The sequence below is a fragment of the Gossypium raimondii genome, chromosome 3, assembly GCF_025698545.1.
Source record: "Gossypium raimondii isolate GPD5lz chromosome 3, ASM2569854v1, whole genome shotgun sequence".
Classification (NCBI taxonomy): domain Eukaryota; kingdom Viridiplantae; phylum Streptophyta; class Magnoliopsida; order Malvales; family Malvaceae; genus Gossypium; species Gossypium raimondii.
The window spans coordinates 29,278,851-29,294,639 of record NC_068567.1 but is presented as its reverse complement, the minus strand read 5'-3'; the positions used below and the strand labels follow the sequence as shown (position 1 = coordinate 29,294,639).

General features: G+C 33.4%; 1 protein-coding gene across 2 annotated transcripts; it reads right to left on the bottom strand.

Annotated features, from left to right (window-relative positions):
- Window positions 1-741: 741 nt before the first annotated feature.
- Window positions 742-9,915, bottom strand: LOC105794024 (protein transport protein SEC23). Of its 2 annotated transcripts, XM_012622983.2 has the most exons (12): window positions 8,922-9,914; window positions 8,664-8,837; window positions 7,742-7,903; window positions 7,076-7,218; window positions 5,818-5,893; window positions 5,544-5,716; window positions 4,800-4,881; window positions 4,464-4,541; window positions 3,946-4,107; window positions 3,583-3,846; window positions 2,435-2,539; window positions 742-1,407 (listed from the first exon to the last, which is right to left on the bottom strand). In XM_012622983.2, exons 1-12 carry the CDS (start codon window positions 9,663-9,665, stop codon window positions 1,261-1,263), a joined length of 2,310 nt encoding a protein of 769 aa, XP_012478437.1. In that variant the 5' UTR covers window positions 9,666-9,914; the 3' UTR covers window positions 742-1,260. The 2 variants fall into 2 exon arrangements, with proteins under 2 accessions (XP_012478437.1, XP_052484214.1); XM_052628254.1 differs by lacking the exon at window positions 7,742-7,903 and having other exon boundaries at window positions 8,922-9,915.
- Window positions 9,916-15,789: the final 5,874 nt, after the last annotated feature.

The window sequence follows — 15,789 nt, the reverse complement described above, 5'->3', positions numbered from 1 at the left end:
CTTTGATATAATTTCAAAATTATACACACTTTAATTTGATACATTTGTGTACATTAAGCTTTAATTTTTTTCGATTTTCACATTACAAGAACCTCATTTTCTATGTCGCATGTTTTTTGTTATGTGCAAATTACTGACATGACATTTTATTAGATTAAAACAAACAAACAAACAAATTTAAATTATTTCCACCTATATTTTAAATAAAAAGTACAAATTTCCTAAGAGAAATAATAAATTCTTTCTCAAATGTGTTTATTTTTTTAATCTATGAGGAAATATTTTAAATTCATTTGTTTTCTCAGCTTAATAAAATGTCATCAACAATTTATATATAATTTAATGAAAATTTGTCACAAATAACGAAATTAATGAAATGTAAAAATTAAACCAAAATTAAAATTTGATGTATACAAAAGAACCAAAATAAAATTAATGCATAACATTACAAATTATATTAAAAATAATGTATAATTTTAACATTTATCTCAATAATTTAATAATGTTGTAAATTTAACTATAATCTTAAATTTGAGTGTCGCATACCATTTTCATGCCGTAGATTAGGTTTTGAATTGTATCACTGTTGGCCTCACCTCAAAGTGTAGAGAATCTTGCACAAAAAGATCTGTTATCACAAAGTAGTTCTTTTCTAGTCCTTTATTTGTTTCTTTTTTCCTCAACTTCAAGACAAGAAAAATCAATAATAATTTTTTTTACAAAAAAGTAGAATACTTTGAATTTTGGAAGTATGGGATGAAACGAATTTATATACGTATATGTATATTTATATAAACAAACAAAACGACCAAACGTTAACTAAGGTCTCAACCTCAAAACCTAAAAATGGAGTCTTAACCCTAACCAGTGTATATATGACCTGAAATTCAGTACACGCTACAAAAGAACCCTAATTGACATTGCTGGTACTGAAACAGGGATCCTCAAAATTACATCCTCAACCATACCTTACTTTCCCTAAAATTGTCGAAAAACTAGACTCGACTTACCTCTTTGTTGGGTCCATTGTCGTATCTGTTCATGAAAGCAAATACATTCCCCGCAGCCCCAAAGAATGATATGGAGCTATTCTTATTTTTCTTTTTTTCTTTTTCAAATCTGCTTCATGAGATTTTGATGGAAAGAAAGGAAAGAAAGGAAAAGAACCGAATCAGACTGAGGATGTGAGAGAGAACATATAACTCAAAACGAGGGAATTTCCCATTCTGAAAACCCAAGCCTTTGGACTAGCTTCTACAATCAAGATTGCACAGCCAATCTCTGAAGATGCTCACAGAAGACTTGTAAGCTTACATCATCTGTAAAGATAATATCTGATCCTGGAGCTATGTCGGTGGCATTATTGTATGTGGCTGATGGGTTCAACTTTGCCAATAAAAATCTTGCCTGCAAAACAAACATAAATAAGCAAGCTGCTCAGTAATGTCAAAAAGTGCTATTTATTTTACACACAAAATCAGTTCCTGTTTAACCCTCTAAGGTAAAATAGAGAATTGGTTTCATAGGCCAAGTGCAGAAGTTCAGTTAACGCACTCAAATGTGGCAAAGACACAAACATTTGATTCAGACCCAACAGTTACATTGTCTACAAGAAGTTCAACATGGAACACCAGAACTTGATCAAAGCATGCAGCCACATTATACTGTTGCTAAATAGTGAATGATTAGTGTACCTAAAAAGTGATACTTGTCCTAAGGAAAAAGGATAGCTCAGCCCAAGACAGCAATAACAAATATAGGAACATATTTGCATCGAGTATTATAAACTAGGAACACAATCCATAAGCCAAGAAAAATAAAACTAAAAACTTGGTACAATCCGTAATCTATTGCTAGCCTGATCAAATTCCCTATAAATATGAAACAACCTATGTTACCCCGATTTGGGTCAGGGTGAATGTTATTCAATTGTTCAAAGTTTTCCATGTATTTGGTGGCCCATACTCAAATCCTTATACCAACATCTTGAGTCACATCAAACACATGTAACCTTACTAAAAATGCAGAGTTAAAGTATCAAAAAACAACAATTATATAAGGAAATATTAAGATAGCCATATGCTTCTACCCAATTAAACCTTGGACCGAAGGAAAGGTAGAGATGAACGAAATATGATCATGTCAAAGCAGGGGGAAGAAATTTATCAAAGCTAAACCCACAGAAGATACTATGAACCAGAAATGCTGAATAATCAAGCTTATGAGAATTTGGTACAAACAGTTCACAAATGTACTCAGATTTTCTAAAAGATTGATTTGCAGAATTTAAGAATAATTGAGATGAAAAATTAAAGAATAATTCAGATTAAAGTGATACTTGGCATCTATTTAAAAAAGATGAAATTCACAAGGGTAAATTAAGGACACATTTTGATATCTCCAGTAAGAATCAGTTTTAAGGAAAGTTGCTCACCTGGGATCCATGCTGATCACATACAACCAATCTGGGGACAGGAAAGCGGTCCCGAATAATAATTTGGGCATCAACCTGGGGTGCTTCCAAAAGAAGTGCAAATGCCTGTTGAAAAGTATAGCTTTAGAAAATAGAATCATAGACTACAGTAACTTACAAATTGGGTGGTAAACTATAGAACTATAGCAGTATTGAAGACTTCACTGAAGAACAGGCATATTCCTGACGATCTGATACAATATTGTAATTCAGAGATCAAAAAATAGAAAAATAAATATGCCATAACTATTTCTCTCGTCCCAGGAAAAAGGGCCCCATGTTCTTCTGTAAGACAAATTTTAACTCTCCAGAATAAAAGGTGCAAAAATAAGGACATTAAAAATTGACATTGAAAAACAGCAACTAGGTTATAAACCACAACATGAATTTGAGAACGTCAGTAGCAAATACAAAAATTACCAGTGAAAGTTCTTAAGTCAGTAATAATAGAACCAGGATAAAAAAAGCCAATTGCCTGGTAAAATAGAACTAACGGATAAAAAAAGCCAATTGCCTGGTAAAATAGAACTATCTTATTGGCATCCACTTCCTAGTGTTTAGAGTAAAACATTGTCAGATAAACATAATATGCATGATAACTTAGCTTTAGAAAACGAAACATCATAAAATATCCATAAAACACTTCACTAATCGTATAAAGTGGTCCAATATACAATGACAAGTCATTTCAACAAACACAACCATGCACCAGCCTTTTCCAACAAAGCATATTCCAATTTAGAGAAATTCAGACATCTTAACAAATACCATTATGATTAACCTTGTAGTTCCCATTTCTGAGCTACAAGGTGGTGGTATAAGGGGTTTTCTTCTGTAGACTGTCAGTAGTTTAGAATAAAAATTCTCGTAGGCATAGTAATATCAGCACAAGAATAATAAAATATTATTTATGGCTTAGAGAGGCATCAAAATCAGATATCCTACAGCTCCAGCTTATCTTGAACTCAGTGATCAAATTTATTATCTTAATGTTAAAAGAAGCCCAACATCAGGCATGTTTACTGAAAATCATTTTTGCACATTATGAATGTAATGATACTATAAAAACCTTTTACATTAAGCTCCAGATTTAACATGAACAAACATACCTGATGTTCAGGTTGATTCTGGTAACCCATGTTGCGCCACTGTGCTATTGTCATACCATGGAAAACAACAATACTGAAATATGAATCCAGCAAGAGAATATGATCAGCAGAAATCGAAGCCACATCCAATAATGCTGGCTGGGGTGGTGAGTTGAACGAATATGATATTAATGATGGTTGAACCATAACAGCTGCATTAGTAATATTTTCCTTGTTTAATAACACGCGAAAATATGCAGTTTCATCAGGACTGTTGTTAAAAACCTGCCACACAAAAGGAAAGGGAAAAAAAACCTCGTATATAAACATAGGTTGATTAAATATTCTAAAAAGGCTGGAAATTAGAAACAAAGAAGCAATTACCTGTACAAATTGTGACCGCCGTAGATTGAAAATAAATTGAGGAAACAAAGAAAAGCAAGGGTTTAATGAAAAAGATGATGGATCGTTCTCCCGGTAGTTGCCAAATTTGGAACAAAATCGAATGAGATTCCGATCTAACCACCTTGTAGCATCAAACCCCTCCTAAATGAAACAAAAAAGCCATAATAATTATTAAAAAGTGTGACACAAGCAACAGTTAAATGTGCCATTGTATTGGCAAGGAGCAAAAAAATAATAGATAGAAAATATAACTAGTGGGAAATCTGGGGGTAGGAGAAAAGCAAATGAAGAGAACCACTCAACATAGGGCAAAGCATTAAGAGGAAGTTCTTATCCATAGCATGGAATATATAATAACGGTGGAGAATATTAGATAAATAAAAGCATAATGAACTAAGCAGAAAGTATCAGCTATATAATATAGGCCGACAGTGAATACATCCTAATAAGAAATACAGGAAAACTAGACAAAAAGAATCCAAGACATTTTAAATTACCTCTGTCTCCATTTTCAGGGAAGTTATTCGTGCCATCACAACAGCTGCAGTCTCTTGATCAAAACCGTGTATTAATTCCTAGAATGGAGAGACATTGGCAGTCAGCTTAAACTAATTTCAAAAAATTTCTCAAACAGACATGATCGATCAACTATTCAGACCAAGACACATGGTAATGACATCAACATCCCAGGGGGACAAAACCTCTTAAATATGACCAAATGGGACATATTTAACATAACACAAAATAGAAGAAATGGAGAAAGGGTATGCTTAATTGTTTTAGACAATTAATTAAACAATCATAGGTACAAAAATGAGAGAATCTATACTAACCTCAGTACTAACAGAAATGTCTACCCATTGTCTTGTCACAGTGGTAACTCGAATAAGTGTTTTACCTTCAGGGTCTTGATAACTGCAATTAGATAAACAATATCACAATCAAATTCATTTTAGTCAATGGAGCAGGCATGCAACAGGTGCATTAAGACTTATATTGGCCCAAGGCGCAAGGCACAAAAAGCTTCTCACCTAAGAGAAACAAGCCAGAATGAGTGTGTTTTTGTATGCGTGTATTAGACAGAGAAAGCATGTCAGCGTGTAAAATAAGATTAACATATATAATCCTTATAATAAACACTACTCCAATTTATACAACAAAACATATAACTTTTTCTTTTTTCTATATGCATGATTACCTTGTTTAACACTAAAACATGAAGCGAAGAAAGTTTGAAATTGTCCCATTATTTCACTATAAAAGGTAAAAGTTAATGAAAAATTAAAGAATTTAAGAACTTCAATCAGGCAGTTTTTTTTTTTGGGAGGGGGGGGGGGGAACACCTACTACCTTATAAAAAAGCATGCCAAAGCACACAAAAGTGTGTGCTTGATCAGATGCATCTTGCCTAAAAGGGTGTGAAGCGCTTTTGTCATTTAGCGCTAATGTGCAACATCTAGGTGCATGCTTTAAAAAGGCTGATCAAATAACTAAAGGAACAAAGCAAGGAAAGAAATCAAGTATATTTATGTTAAGGTAAATAAAAAGGAGCCTTTCAAGGAGTTTATGCAGCAAACCTTGTTAGAAACTGCAAATAGAACTGTGGATTCACAGTTTCTGGAACATTTGATTGATCAGTTGATGAAAGATCAAATATAACTGTCAAGCAAGTACTCTTGTCAAGGCCACACATTTTCCATGTTGTAGTGTTACCCTCCCCAATGACCATGTCAGAAACATTAGGTCCTTTCTGCAACAGTCATTGTAATCAGCTTAAATCTCCATAAATACAAGTAGATTGAATCTGCAGTTTAGAGCAAGAGATGTGATTAGATTGTTAAATGGACCAACCTTCTCCAATGATGTGCAAGGTCCAATGATTCCCTGAACCTTGATCTCTTTTGAACAACTTATCTCAAGCATGCCACTGAAAGAAAAATTAAAAAGAAAAGAAGAGCTTAGAATGAGTTTGAAATTAATAACCAATAAACCTTAATCCCAATATCCCAATATTTTTGTGGTCAGCTACAAGAACTAAGACATGGAATCATTTACATCGTACACTTGAATCCTCCTCCAATTATTCCTATCCACCACCATCCTCTTCTAATAGTTCCAAATAATTATCACCTTCACACTTGAGTTTCTTTTATATATCCCCTTCAACCTTTCACCCCATGCAACATCAACTTGAACCCCTACCTTATACCCTTTGATCTGGTCAACCAATACATAATCATACACAATTAGCATATACACCAAGATATTTAATATGTCTTCCATTATCTCATCCATCAGTATGACAAAGAGAAATGACTCGCGATGATCTTTGGTGCACCTCCTAACCGGAAACCCATCCTTGACTAAAAATTCTTAAGTTCATAACCACTCTTTCAGCATTTCCCATATTATGCTAAGAAAGAGAGGAACTATCTTATTGTTCGTAGTCCACCAAAGAATGAGTTTGAATTTTAAACTAAAGTTAAGATGATATTTCTGGGTCTCCAAACCACAGCCAAAGATAAGTTACAGATAATGCATGCAGATACAAAAATTAACCTAAAGCAATAGCAAAATTAAAGCTAAAGTAATTTAACGGGTAACCATAGGAGGGAGATAGTTCATTTATGGCAATCAATGTTCAATTCAAAATCAGGAAATTTAACAGAAATCAGCAAGGACACTCCCATTGCTGCACTGTAATACTTGTACTACTTTCAACAATGCAAGCACTCACCTTTGAAACCTTTAGGAAGACTAATTAAGCCAACATAATTATGCCAACATAGAATACTGGCGTTTAATCATTTTCACAGATGCAGCTTTCTGACATTTGATAAATTTGTTCTCTGTTTAATTGCAAGTTCAGCAAGGTATGTAAAAATTTTACATTCTCTAACAGTAGCATAACCTAGTGCAGAATGGCGCCACAACTAAGATATGGGTGCATCTAGAACTCCAACAAATAACACAAGGACAACTAGAACTGGAATAAAAATGTGAATTTACCAATTAAGAATGCAACTATATAGTTATTTATAACAGCATGAATAAGAAAAAAGTAAACTCAAAGTTGAACAAGAAGCTTAGATGTGGCACAAGAACTAACTTAAAACATAGGCCAAGAGACTGTTCCCCATCTTCAAAGACAAGCTTGAAAGAGTCTTTGAATACAGAATGACCAAAACTTTCAGCTAGAACAACAAGTCCACCTGTCCTTTCAATTGCAACTTTCATTTCAGCAACTCCAACCTAAGAACACACAAAAAGACATAACATATTTATGTACAATTTACATTTTGAAGAATGTTAATCTCAATAGGAATTGTCATTAAACTAAAAGGTTAGTACCAATGGTAAGTGGACTAGATATTAGCATCCACAGTTTTCCGCAAAATAAGGCATTCATCACAAGCCACCAATTGAAAAAAAATGGCAAAATTAAAGTCATGTCCTCAGATTTCCACAATTTTATCTAATGTGTAAATTTTAAATTATATAGGATACTTAAGGTTTCCAAATAAATTAGGTCCTAAACCCCATCAGCTTCAACGGGTTCTTTAATCCATAGTATAAGTTAGAAGGCAGGAGAAAAAAATTGCAAATGAATCCATCCTTATTAAGAGAGTCATACAACGTTTAACCAGAGAGGACAGAAGATGAAAGTGGGCACATTGAAAATATGACTTAAGCATATAGAAGCAAATCAATCTAGATCTGCATAGAGACGGAATGACAGATTCATTAGAGAACTTAAAAGGTGGACAAGACAGACCTGATCAAGTGCAGATGCAAAAAGGTCAAGAACATGACCCTGGTCGACCAGTTGTTTTGCAAGACTATCATAAAATTTGACTGCTTTCTTAAAATATGGTGCAGCATCCTTAAAAAGATCTTTATGTGAACGTACAGGTTCTGACAAATCTTTGGATACAATCTACAAAAATCACATAAACCAGTATCATTTTGATGACAGCCAAGAAATACAAATTAAATCAGGAGCAATGCTCAAATCAATATCTTTTCAATCTCCATTTTCTCAATTCAATCACAGTTGTGTATGAATCATTCCTACAACTACAAGGTATTTAAGACCGACATTCATCTTGCACCAAAGAAAAAGTAAATATTCAGGGGACAAGATCTACGTAACTATAAAGCTAACACAAAAGTTCGTCAAAGGGTCGGAGACAGAAAGAAGGTAGTTAACAGGAATAACATTAATGAAATAGAATCTCTGTTTTAAAACAATTGCACAAAGTAAATGCACACACACTCAATGTTAACAAAAACATGACCTCTAAACAAAGTAATTACAGAGCCAGTCTGCTTGTTTATATTGCCTGCAACTTTTATCAAATATCATCCCCAAAGAAACATGAGACAGAAACTTCACATCATCTTTAGGGAAATAATAGTTTTAACCATAGAGAGAAGAAAAATGCACCTATATATTAGTGTGTGGGAGTGAACAGAAACATTCAAAATTGGGGGAAAAATAAAGTTCATGCTAATCACGACAAACCATACCCATCTCAACCATGACATATTGTTGGTGTACCATCCCAAAAATTAAATACCATTCATAAGAAAACGAATGGCAAATGCCTCACCACCAGCAACATAAATACTTCCTTTCATTAAGTTGTGGAATGCGTGAAAGTTCAGAAGCTAAACAAAAAATTTAATGGCATTACCGTGCCTGGCCCTTCAGTACATGGCCCACCAACCAAAGCAATAATCCTAGCACCAGTACCAGGCAAGCAGGCCCCAAGCAATCCTGCTGCAACACTTAAGGCCACTCCAGTGCACCTAGACGCCCTGTGTCCCGCTTGTACGGGCCATTGATCCGTTTGCAACTCATCCAAGAGCTACATTGAAATCAACCGACCACTAAATAAAAGAATTCAAACATTGGAAAAACTAATTCCTACAACAAATAAATCAAAACGCACTGAATTGAGCGTGAATTCACAATCAGAAGCGGGCAATAAAAACCGGTTAACAACTGTATTCGTAAATCCATTTTGAAGTCCTTTCGGATATCCAGCCGTTGACCGCCGCCCAGCAGCAGGGAGGCCTAATTGCTCCAAAACCTGCTCCTTGGAAATCTCCTTACTCCCCTTGAAAACATAGACCTTCGACATTTCCGTGAACCCCAATTCATGGACATGTGCTTGAGTCCCGAAAGATACGAAACCGACAAGAGCTTGTTCCGGCAACAATCCAATAGCCTGTTTCAACGCCGATTTAGCAAACACTAGCTCTTCCTCGATCATACAAGTGTCTAACACAAAAACAAAAACCGGTTGCAATTGAGGAGCATTGGAAGGGTTGTTGGGGTCGGGATTCGTTTGAAGCGTGTATTGCACGGTGGTATATTGCGGGTAGAGTTCGCAAGGCAGGTTCGTTTCGGAGATCATGGCATAATGCGGCGGAAATTGGTTGCGCTGGTAACAAAACGGACAGATCCAGATCTTGGCGAGGAAATCAACGCGCGAATAGGCGTTGAGGGCGGCGGAACATGTCCGGCAGCGGAGAGGAGCGTAAGGGAGAGTAGGAATGTCCGAGTGAGGGGGGATCGGTGCGATGGAAGCGGCCAAGGGAATGACGCACTTGCTGGCTTCAAGCTTGGTGCGGGGCCACACGTTCCATGTCATCCGAACGCCGTCAACCCCTTCGGGATCGGAGTTCGCCATTATCCGACAAGTTTGAAAACAAATTGGAACCAGATAAATTCAGAAAGGTTAATTGTTCTAGGGTTTTTCAGATTCTTACTTAATAGTAACCGAGTGAGTGAATGAGAATTTAGGGTTTATTTCCTTTTTGCTTGTTTTCCTGATTTTATGTCGACCCCGTGAGAAACTGAAGTGAAAGGGGTCACCGGAAGATCAAATATTGGATTATAAAATCGAACAATAATGAAATAAATCTACACTTATCCATACTAATATACCAATTCAAATAAAAATAAAACCTAATTTTTAAAAATCTACACTTATCTACTAATTCAAATAAAATAACCGTCAAGTGGTTAAGAAGTGACGTTTGCATACCGTGTTTAGTCCTGGCCCATCTCCTATAATATTTATTAAAACTAAACAAAATATAAACTCGTACGAATTGTATTTAAGCTAACAAACTTATCTTCTACACCCGAGCAACATCACAACATTTAAAGGAACCTCAAACGTATAATCGGATGCGACCACCTGAGCTAAGCTATAGTACTCTAAAAACGTTTAAAGTAAGCTATAGTAATTTAATAATCAATTAATAAATCTATAGGGTTTTACTGTTAAAACATAAAATATGAAACCAACTTCTCATAAAATTTATCTCTTATAATCATACGTCCAATTAATTTTGTGAATTTAATTACATTTTGAACTAGATTTGAAAAGTTCTTATACAAGCACAAAAAAAAATTTTAAACCACGTGATACCCCGATATCTACACATGTTATAAAATAAAGGATGTCATGCTCACACAAGGCTTTGGAGGTTTTGGCTTAGTTCACTAATTCCCCAAGAATAACAATTTGAAGTTACCTGAAATGAGGAAAAGAAACATGGTAAGTTCACAAGGAACTTAGTGAGTTCTAAAATAAGTTACTTTAATTTTTAGGATTCGCCACAAATCTTGCTTAGCTAAAACTTGTGAGATCATTTTCCAGAGCTTATATTTGAGCTTTGAGCATGAACCACGTAGTGGCGCAATACAATATACATGAGAATTCCCCCTGTGAAAGATCGTGAGGATATAGTCTCTTCGTACAAACTTGTTGCGTAAAATCTTAATATAAACCCACCAAATGGAGAGAGAGTCATTTCGGATTAACTTGGCAGACAATCCTACGGACTCTTTAATGTGGATTCTAAATGCGAACTCATAGAAGAAGATTCATGGATACAACGACTCATAAATGCGAATTCATAGAAGAATATTCACAATATGGCAGACTCAAACATGCATGCTCGTATAGAAAGATCCATAAATATAACAGTCCATTCATGCGAATTCATAGAAGAAACTTCATAGATAAAGCATATTTAAACATGCAAATTCATAGAAGAACTTCACAATCATAGCAGATTCATACAAGCAAACTTTGTCACGGACTTCGTTTGGTGAAATCTCACATATAACTTTAACATAAAACTTATCAGTTAAATTCGGCAGACTTTCATATCTTTCATAACTTTTATATGCCATGACCATGGACTTACTTACACATGTGATGCCTAAAGCCTTAGACTCCGCAGAGTCTCATACGTACATAGAACCCACATTAGGTTATCATATTTATTTGTGATATATCTTCATACAATTCAATCGAACCTCCGCAAAGCCGAAAACCATGCATATACATTCTCCATACTATTCGCCCGAACCTCTGCAATGCTAGATAACACGTGGCACAGAGTGCACAACATGACATTTCTTCATCTTTCATCCACCAAAACAACCCTCCACACTCCTCATATCATTCATAATTATGGAAAGCATATCACAAGCATTCAACTAATTATTTTATTTATAACACAACATATTGTACCAAATATGGCATCTAGCGAACCATGACAATGCCAACTTCCTCAATAATTATTTTTCCCGGTGAAAGTTTATCAACAATGAACTGAAAAGCATAATCGAACATACAACTTAAAACAATACTTTATATAAACCATCCACGATTATTCAACTCATCATCAATAAAACATAAAGTCAACCACAACATGATAAGACAATACCGATATATATATGTAACTACCACAAAGCTTTTGAGTTTAGAAACTAACTAACAAAATGCCTGAGTCAACACAGCTTACACTTACTTAGCCTTCTCTTTATCACTTGGACCTCTTATTTCTTAGTTGGCTAAATATAACAATCATATAAAGATCAAAATGAAGATATACATATGTAAGAAAAATTAATCCATATGCATGTAGAAAAGTTATAAATGATATCTACGACTTAAACATCACAGCTCAAAATAAATTATGTTGAATCCCTTGACTTTCTTTCTTTTTTCTTAAATCAAAAGGTATGTAAGAGTTAGAAGGATTACTAGATTTCTAAGTTCTCAAATATTTATGCTAACACCTTAGATTCTTCCTTTTATGCAACTTTGTTTCTTAGTTTTCCTATCTTACAAAATTAACCGAGAAGAATAAGATAGAAAAACAAAAAAATGAATATCAGAATGAAGAATCTTTCCTATATATGGTGTTTCCATCATCGCTTCTCTTACTCCCAAGTCAATCAGTATTATTAATACCATTAATCATAATATTTCTCACTAACAGAAACTCTTAGTTCTAATATGACGAAACTAAATTTAAAATCTAACTATTTACCCAAACATACCCTAAGGTTCACATGATTACACTAGAACCTCTTAAAAAAATTTCTAATTAAGTACTCAGAATTTCCATTATGCCAAACCTTTAATATTTTCAGGTGTGACAGCTTAGGCTACTAGACATAAAACTAAAACATGATCCAACAATTTGTACTTTCCATATCAAGGGCAAGTAGTAGCAATATTAACCCCTCTATTAGCAAGCCAACCTCTCATTGGAACAAAATTTTTCAAACATTGCCAAAAGAAATATTTTATTTTTGGTAGCAACTAACAGTTCCATGCTAGCAACCAATGACCCTCCTCACAAAAGTAAGTTATTTTAGTGCTAGGCCCAAAAATATCTATAGGGGGTGAATTGGTATTTTAATTCTTTTTTACAAAGTATTCTAAAATAAAAGAACAAGGGAGAATAGTTTGAACACTTTGATTTATAGTGGTCTGGCCCAATTGCCTACCTCTATTACCTTAGTTTTTCACTAACTCACTACTAGATGGTTACCTTTCAAGGAGAAGCTATAACCTTTACAGCTCTATCTTTTTCTTAAGGCTTAAATAGAACATTTCTCCCTAGTTTTTTATGGATAAACTAGATCTCTTATTAGTTTTTATGGCTCAACTAAAACCCTCCCAATTTACAGTTGGTGATATGAAAGAGAATAAACAAAGAAAGTTCTACAGTGTATGTGTTTACAAAAATTAAGCTCTCAAAGAAATGAAATAAGAGTGATAAAAGATCTAACAATAAGCTTTTCGAGATATTTACAATACAAATGAAAGAATAAAGACTTAAAGACTTTTCTCTTATGTTTGATACTTGAATATCTCTCTCTTGTGTCTTGATATGTCTTTGACTGTATTTATACCAAGGAATGAGATTATGGACATTTATTGTCGTTGGGGATGAATTCTAGCTGTTGGAAGTATTAATTTCTGACTTAAAAACTATCCCTGCAACCCAGGTCTCGAGACATGGCTGAAAAATATATGTTATATAGTTGTTGGCAGCCTATGTGTTGAGACATACAAACCATTATCTCTAAACATGCAATCGCTAAAGCTAACTTTTGCGTTCAGTCTTTCATGTCTTAAGACATATAGTTTTATGTCTCAAGACTTGACTACCAAAGTGCCAAAACATGTTAAACACCGTAGAACATTTTGGCATTGACTCAAAAACATTTAGATAAATTAAAACACATTTAAAACATATTTTTAAGTATTTTGCTAGTATTTGAAAATGCTTTAAAATTGTTTTATGAAATTTTCAACCATATTTTCACTAAATGACTTAGGAAATATAATACATCAAAATTTATCTTAAATGTTGTTATGTCAAAAGTTTGAGACATCAAAGCTAACAATTAGTGTACAAAACTGTAACATCCCTGTCATTTTTCAAGAAGTGAACAGAGTCAATTTTGGGTTGACACGTGTTCAAAATTTTCAGAAATGAAAAAAATAGAATGAATAATATTAGTAGAAAAGGTGATTGGAAGTTATAAGAAATTAAAAGGACTTTTGAATTTAGGAAAATTAATTCAAGAAATGAACTAGATTGCAGAAGTGTGAGAAGTGTTGGGCTATAGTGTAAAAACTAGAAATATGAAATGAGTAGATCATAAGGATGGGAAAAAAGAGGGAGGATTGGAAACATAATTATACCAAGAGGGAGTGATGTGAAAAGATGATGGATAGATTTTTTTTAGAAATTATTAAACTAATGGATTTATATAGAAACTTGGAAAAACATCTCGATCATTCACTTCTTCCCACACCACCATCATATCAAAGAAGAAAACTTTGCTTTCTTCTTTATTTTGGTCATTTTTGTCCATATCCAATAAAGAATCAAGCTTTAAACTTCAAATTTCTCCATAAATTGTTAGTAAAAATAAGAAGACAACTATATAGTGAACTTATTTTCTTACAAAGCTAACTAATAGACATTGTTGGAGAAGAAAGAAAGGTGAAGAAAAGTTAGGGATTTTAAGTAAATAAAGTAAGGATGAGGGAGTTACTTTTAGGAATTCATATTTATTTCATCATAATGCATAGAAATAGCATGTGATTTTGTTTTGATATTAAATGTTGTATATGTGTTGTGATAATGAAGAGAAGAAGAAGAAGGTGAACATCAAATGGGTGATAAAGACAAAGATATAACAAAAGAGTGAAGGAAGAAGGACATGGTTCATTCAAGCATTTTGTTGTAAGTATATCAAGAGTTTTACTTATTTAATCAAACTCTAAGTAGAATATTTGACAAATTAGTTTAGTATTTTACTTGAAATTTATTTACATAAGAAAACAATGATTTATCCTATGAAATTATTTGAACATGAAATTGTATTTTTATTATGAGTTTGAAAGTGTATGTGTAGTGAATTTGATGAAAATGACTAAATTGAAAAAAGTGTAAAAGTTAGATAGATGAAATAGATATTGATATGAAGTTTATAAATGAAAAGCTCATTATTTAAGAAATAGATGCCAAGTGAAATTTTAGTGATTATTGACTTAATTTAGATAAGGACTAAATTAAAAAAATTTTGAATTTGTTCTATTTGTTGAGAAAATGTAAACAATTGGTATAGTTAAAATGCCTTTGTAGACAAAATAAGAGCTGTTAGGATATAAATAGCATGTCATTAGGAAAGTGACTAAGTGCGCAAGTGATAGTGGCACTACAGTAGAAGTGGAAACGGCACTATGGTGCAAGTGTTAGTAGCACTTTAGTGCAAAGTGACATACAGACGTTTGTACGAAGAATAGTGACATTTAGTGCATCTTAACAACATTTTCATATATCCTATTATGTTCTATTAAGTCAACAATTAGGAAAATTAATAAAGAAGGTAAGTAAACATTAAATGGCAATAGTAAATGGTTTGTATATTATTGAATTGGTATTTTATTGTAGATTTTATTGAAATAAATTTGTGCATGATGATAGAGATTAATGATAGTATTATATAATTATGCTTATACATAAGTATGTAACTTTGTATGTGTATAAAATGGATTTTATATGTGTTGATTAATTCTTGATATACTTACTAAGCTCTCATGAGATTAACGTGTTTCTTTCAAATGAGTAGGTGAATATCTTTTGAAGCAATAAGTGAAGATTTTCTCCAACTCATCTCATCATATCTCAAGCCTTGAAGGAAGTATGACTTTAAACTTTTGCAATTACTATAATTCAGTTCAGGTAAGTTCGTACAGTTTATAATTTAACATCTATATGAAATGTTTCATGATATAATGTGATATAATAGATATATTTGATTATAAATGATGTAAAGTTATTCGAGAAAAGTTGTTGAAATTCAATACTTGGATCGGATTGAACGCAGGATAGAGTACAATCGAGATATGGTGTGTTATGGGGGATTAGAGTGTAGATTGTTGTGAAGTGATATATATATTTCCTGAGTAGGCCGAGGTTCAG

What these genes read in the sequence shown, in the direction of transcription:
- LOC105794024 (XM_012622983.2), bottom strand. Translation starts at nt 9,665, where the DNA reads ATGGCGAACTCCGATCCCGAAGGGGTTGACGGCGTTCGGATGACATGG. An exon ending in TATTTGCAGTTTCTAACAAG is followed by an intron (nt 4,882 to 5,543) that starts GTTTGCTGCATA and finishes ATCTAATTGCAG; the next exon opens with TTATCAAGACCCTGAAGGTA. An exon ending in GGCGGTCACAATTTGTACAG is followed by an intron (nt 3,847 to 3,945) that starts GTAATTGCTTCT and finishes TTTGTGTGGCAG; the next exon opens with GTTTTTAACAACAGTCCTGA.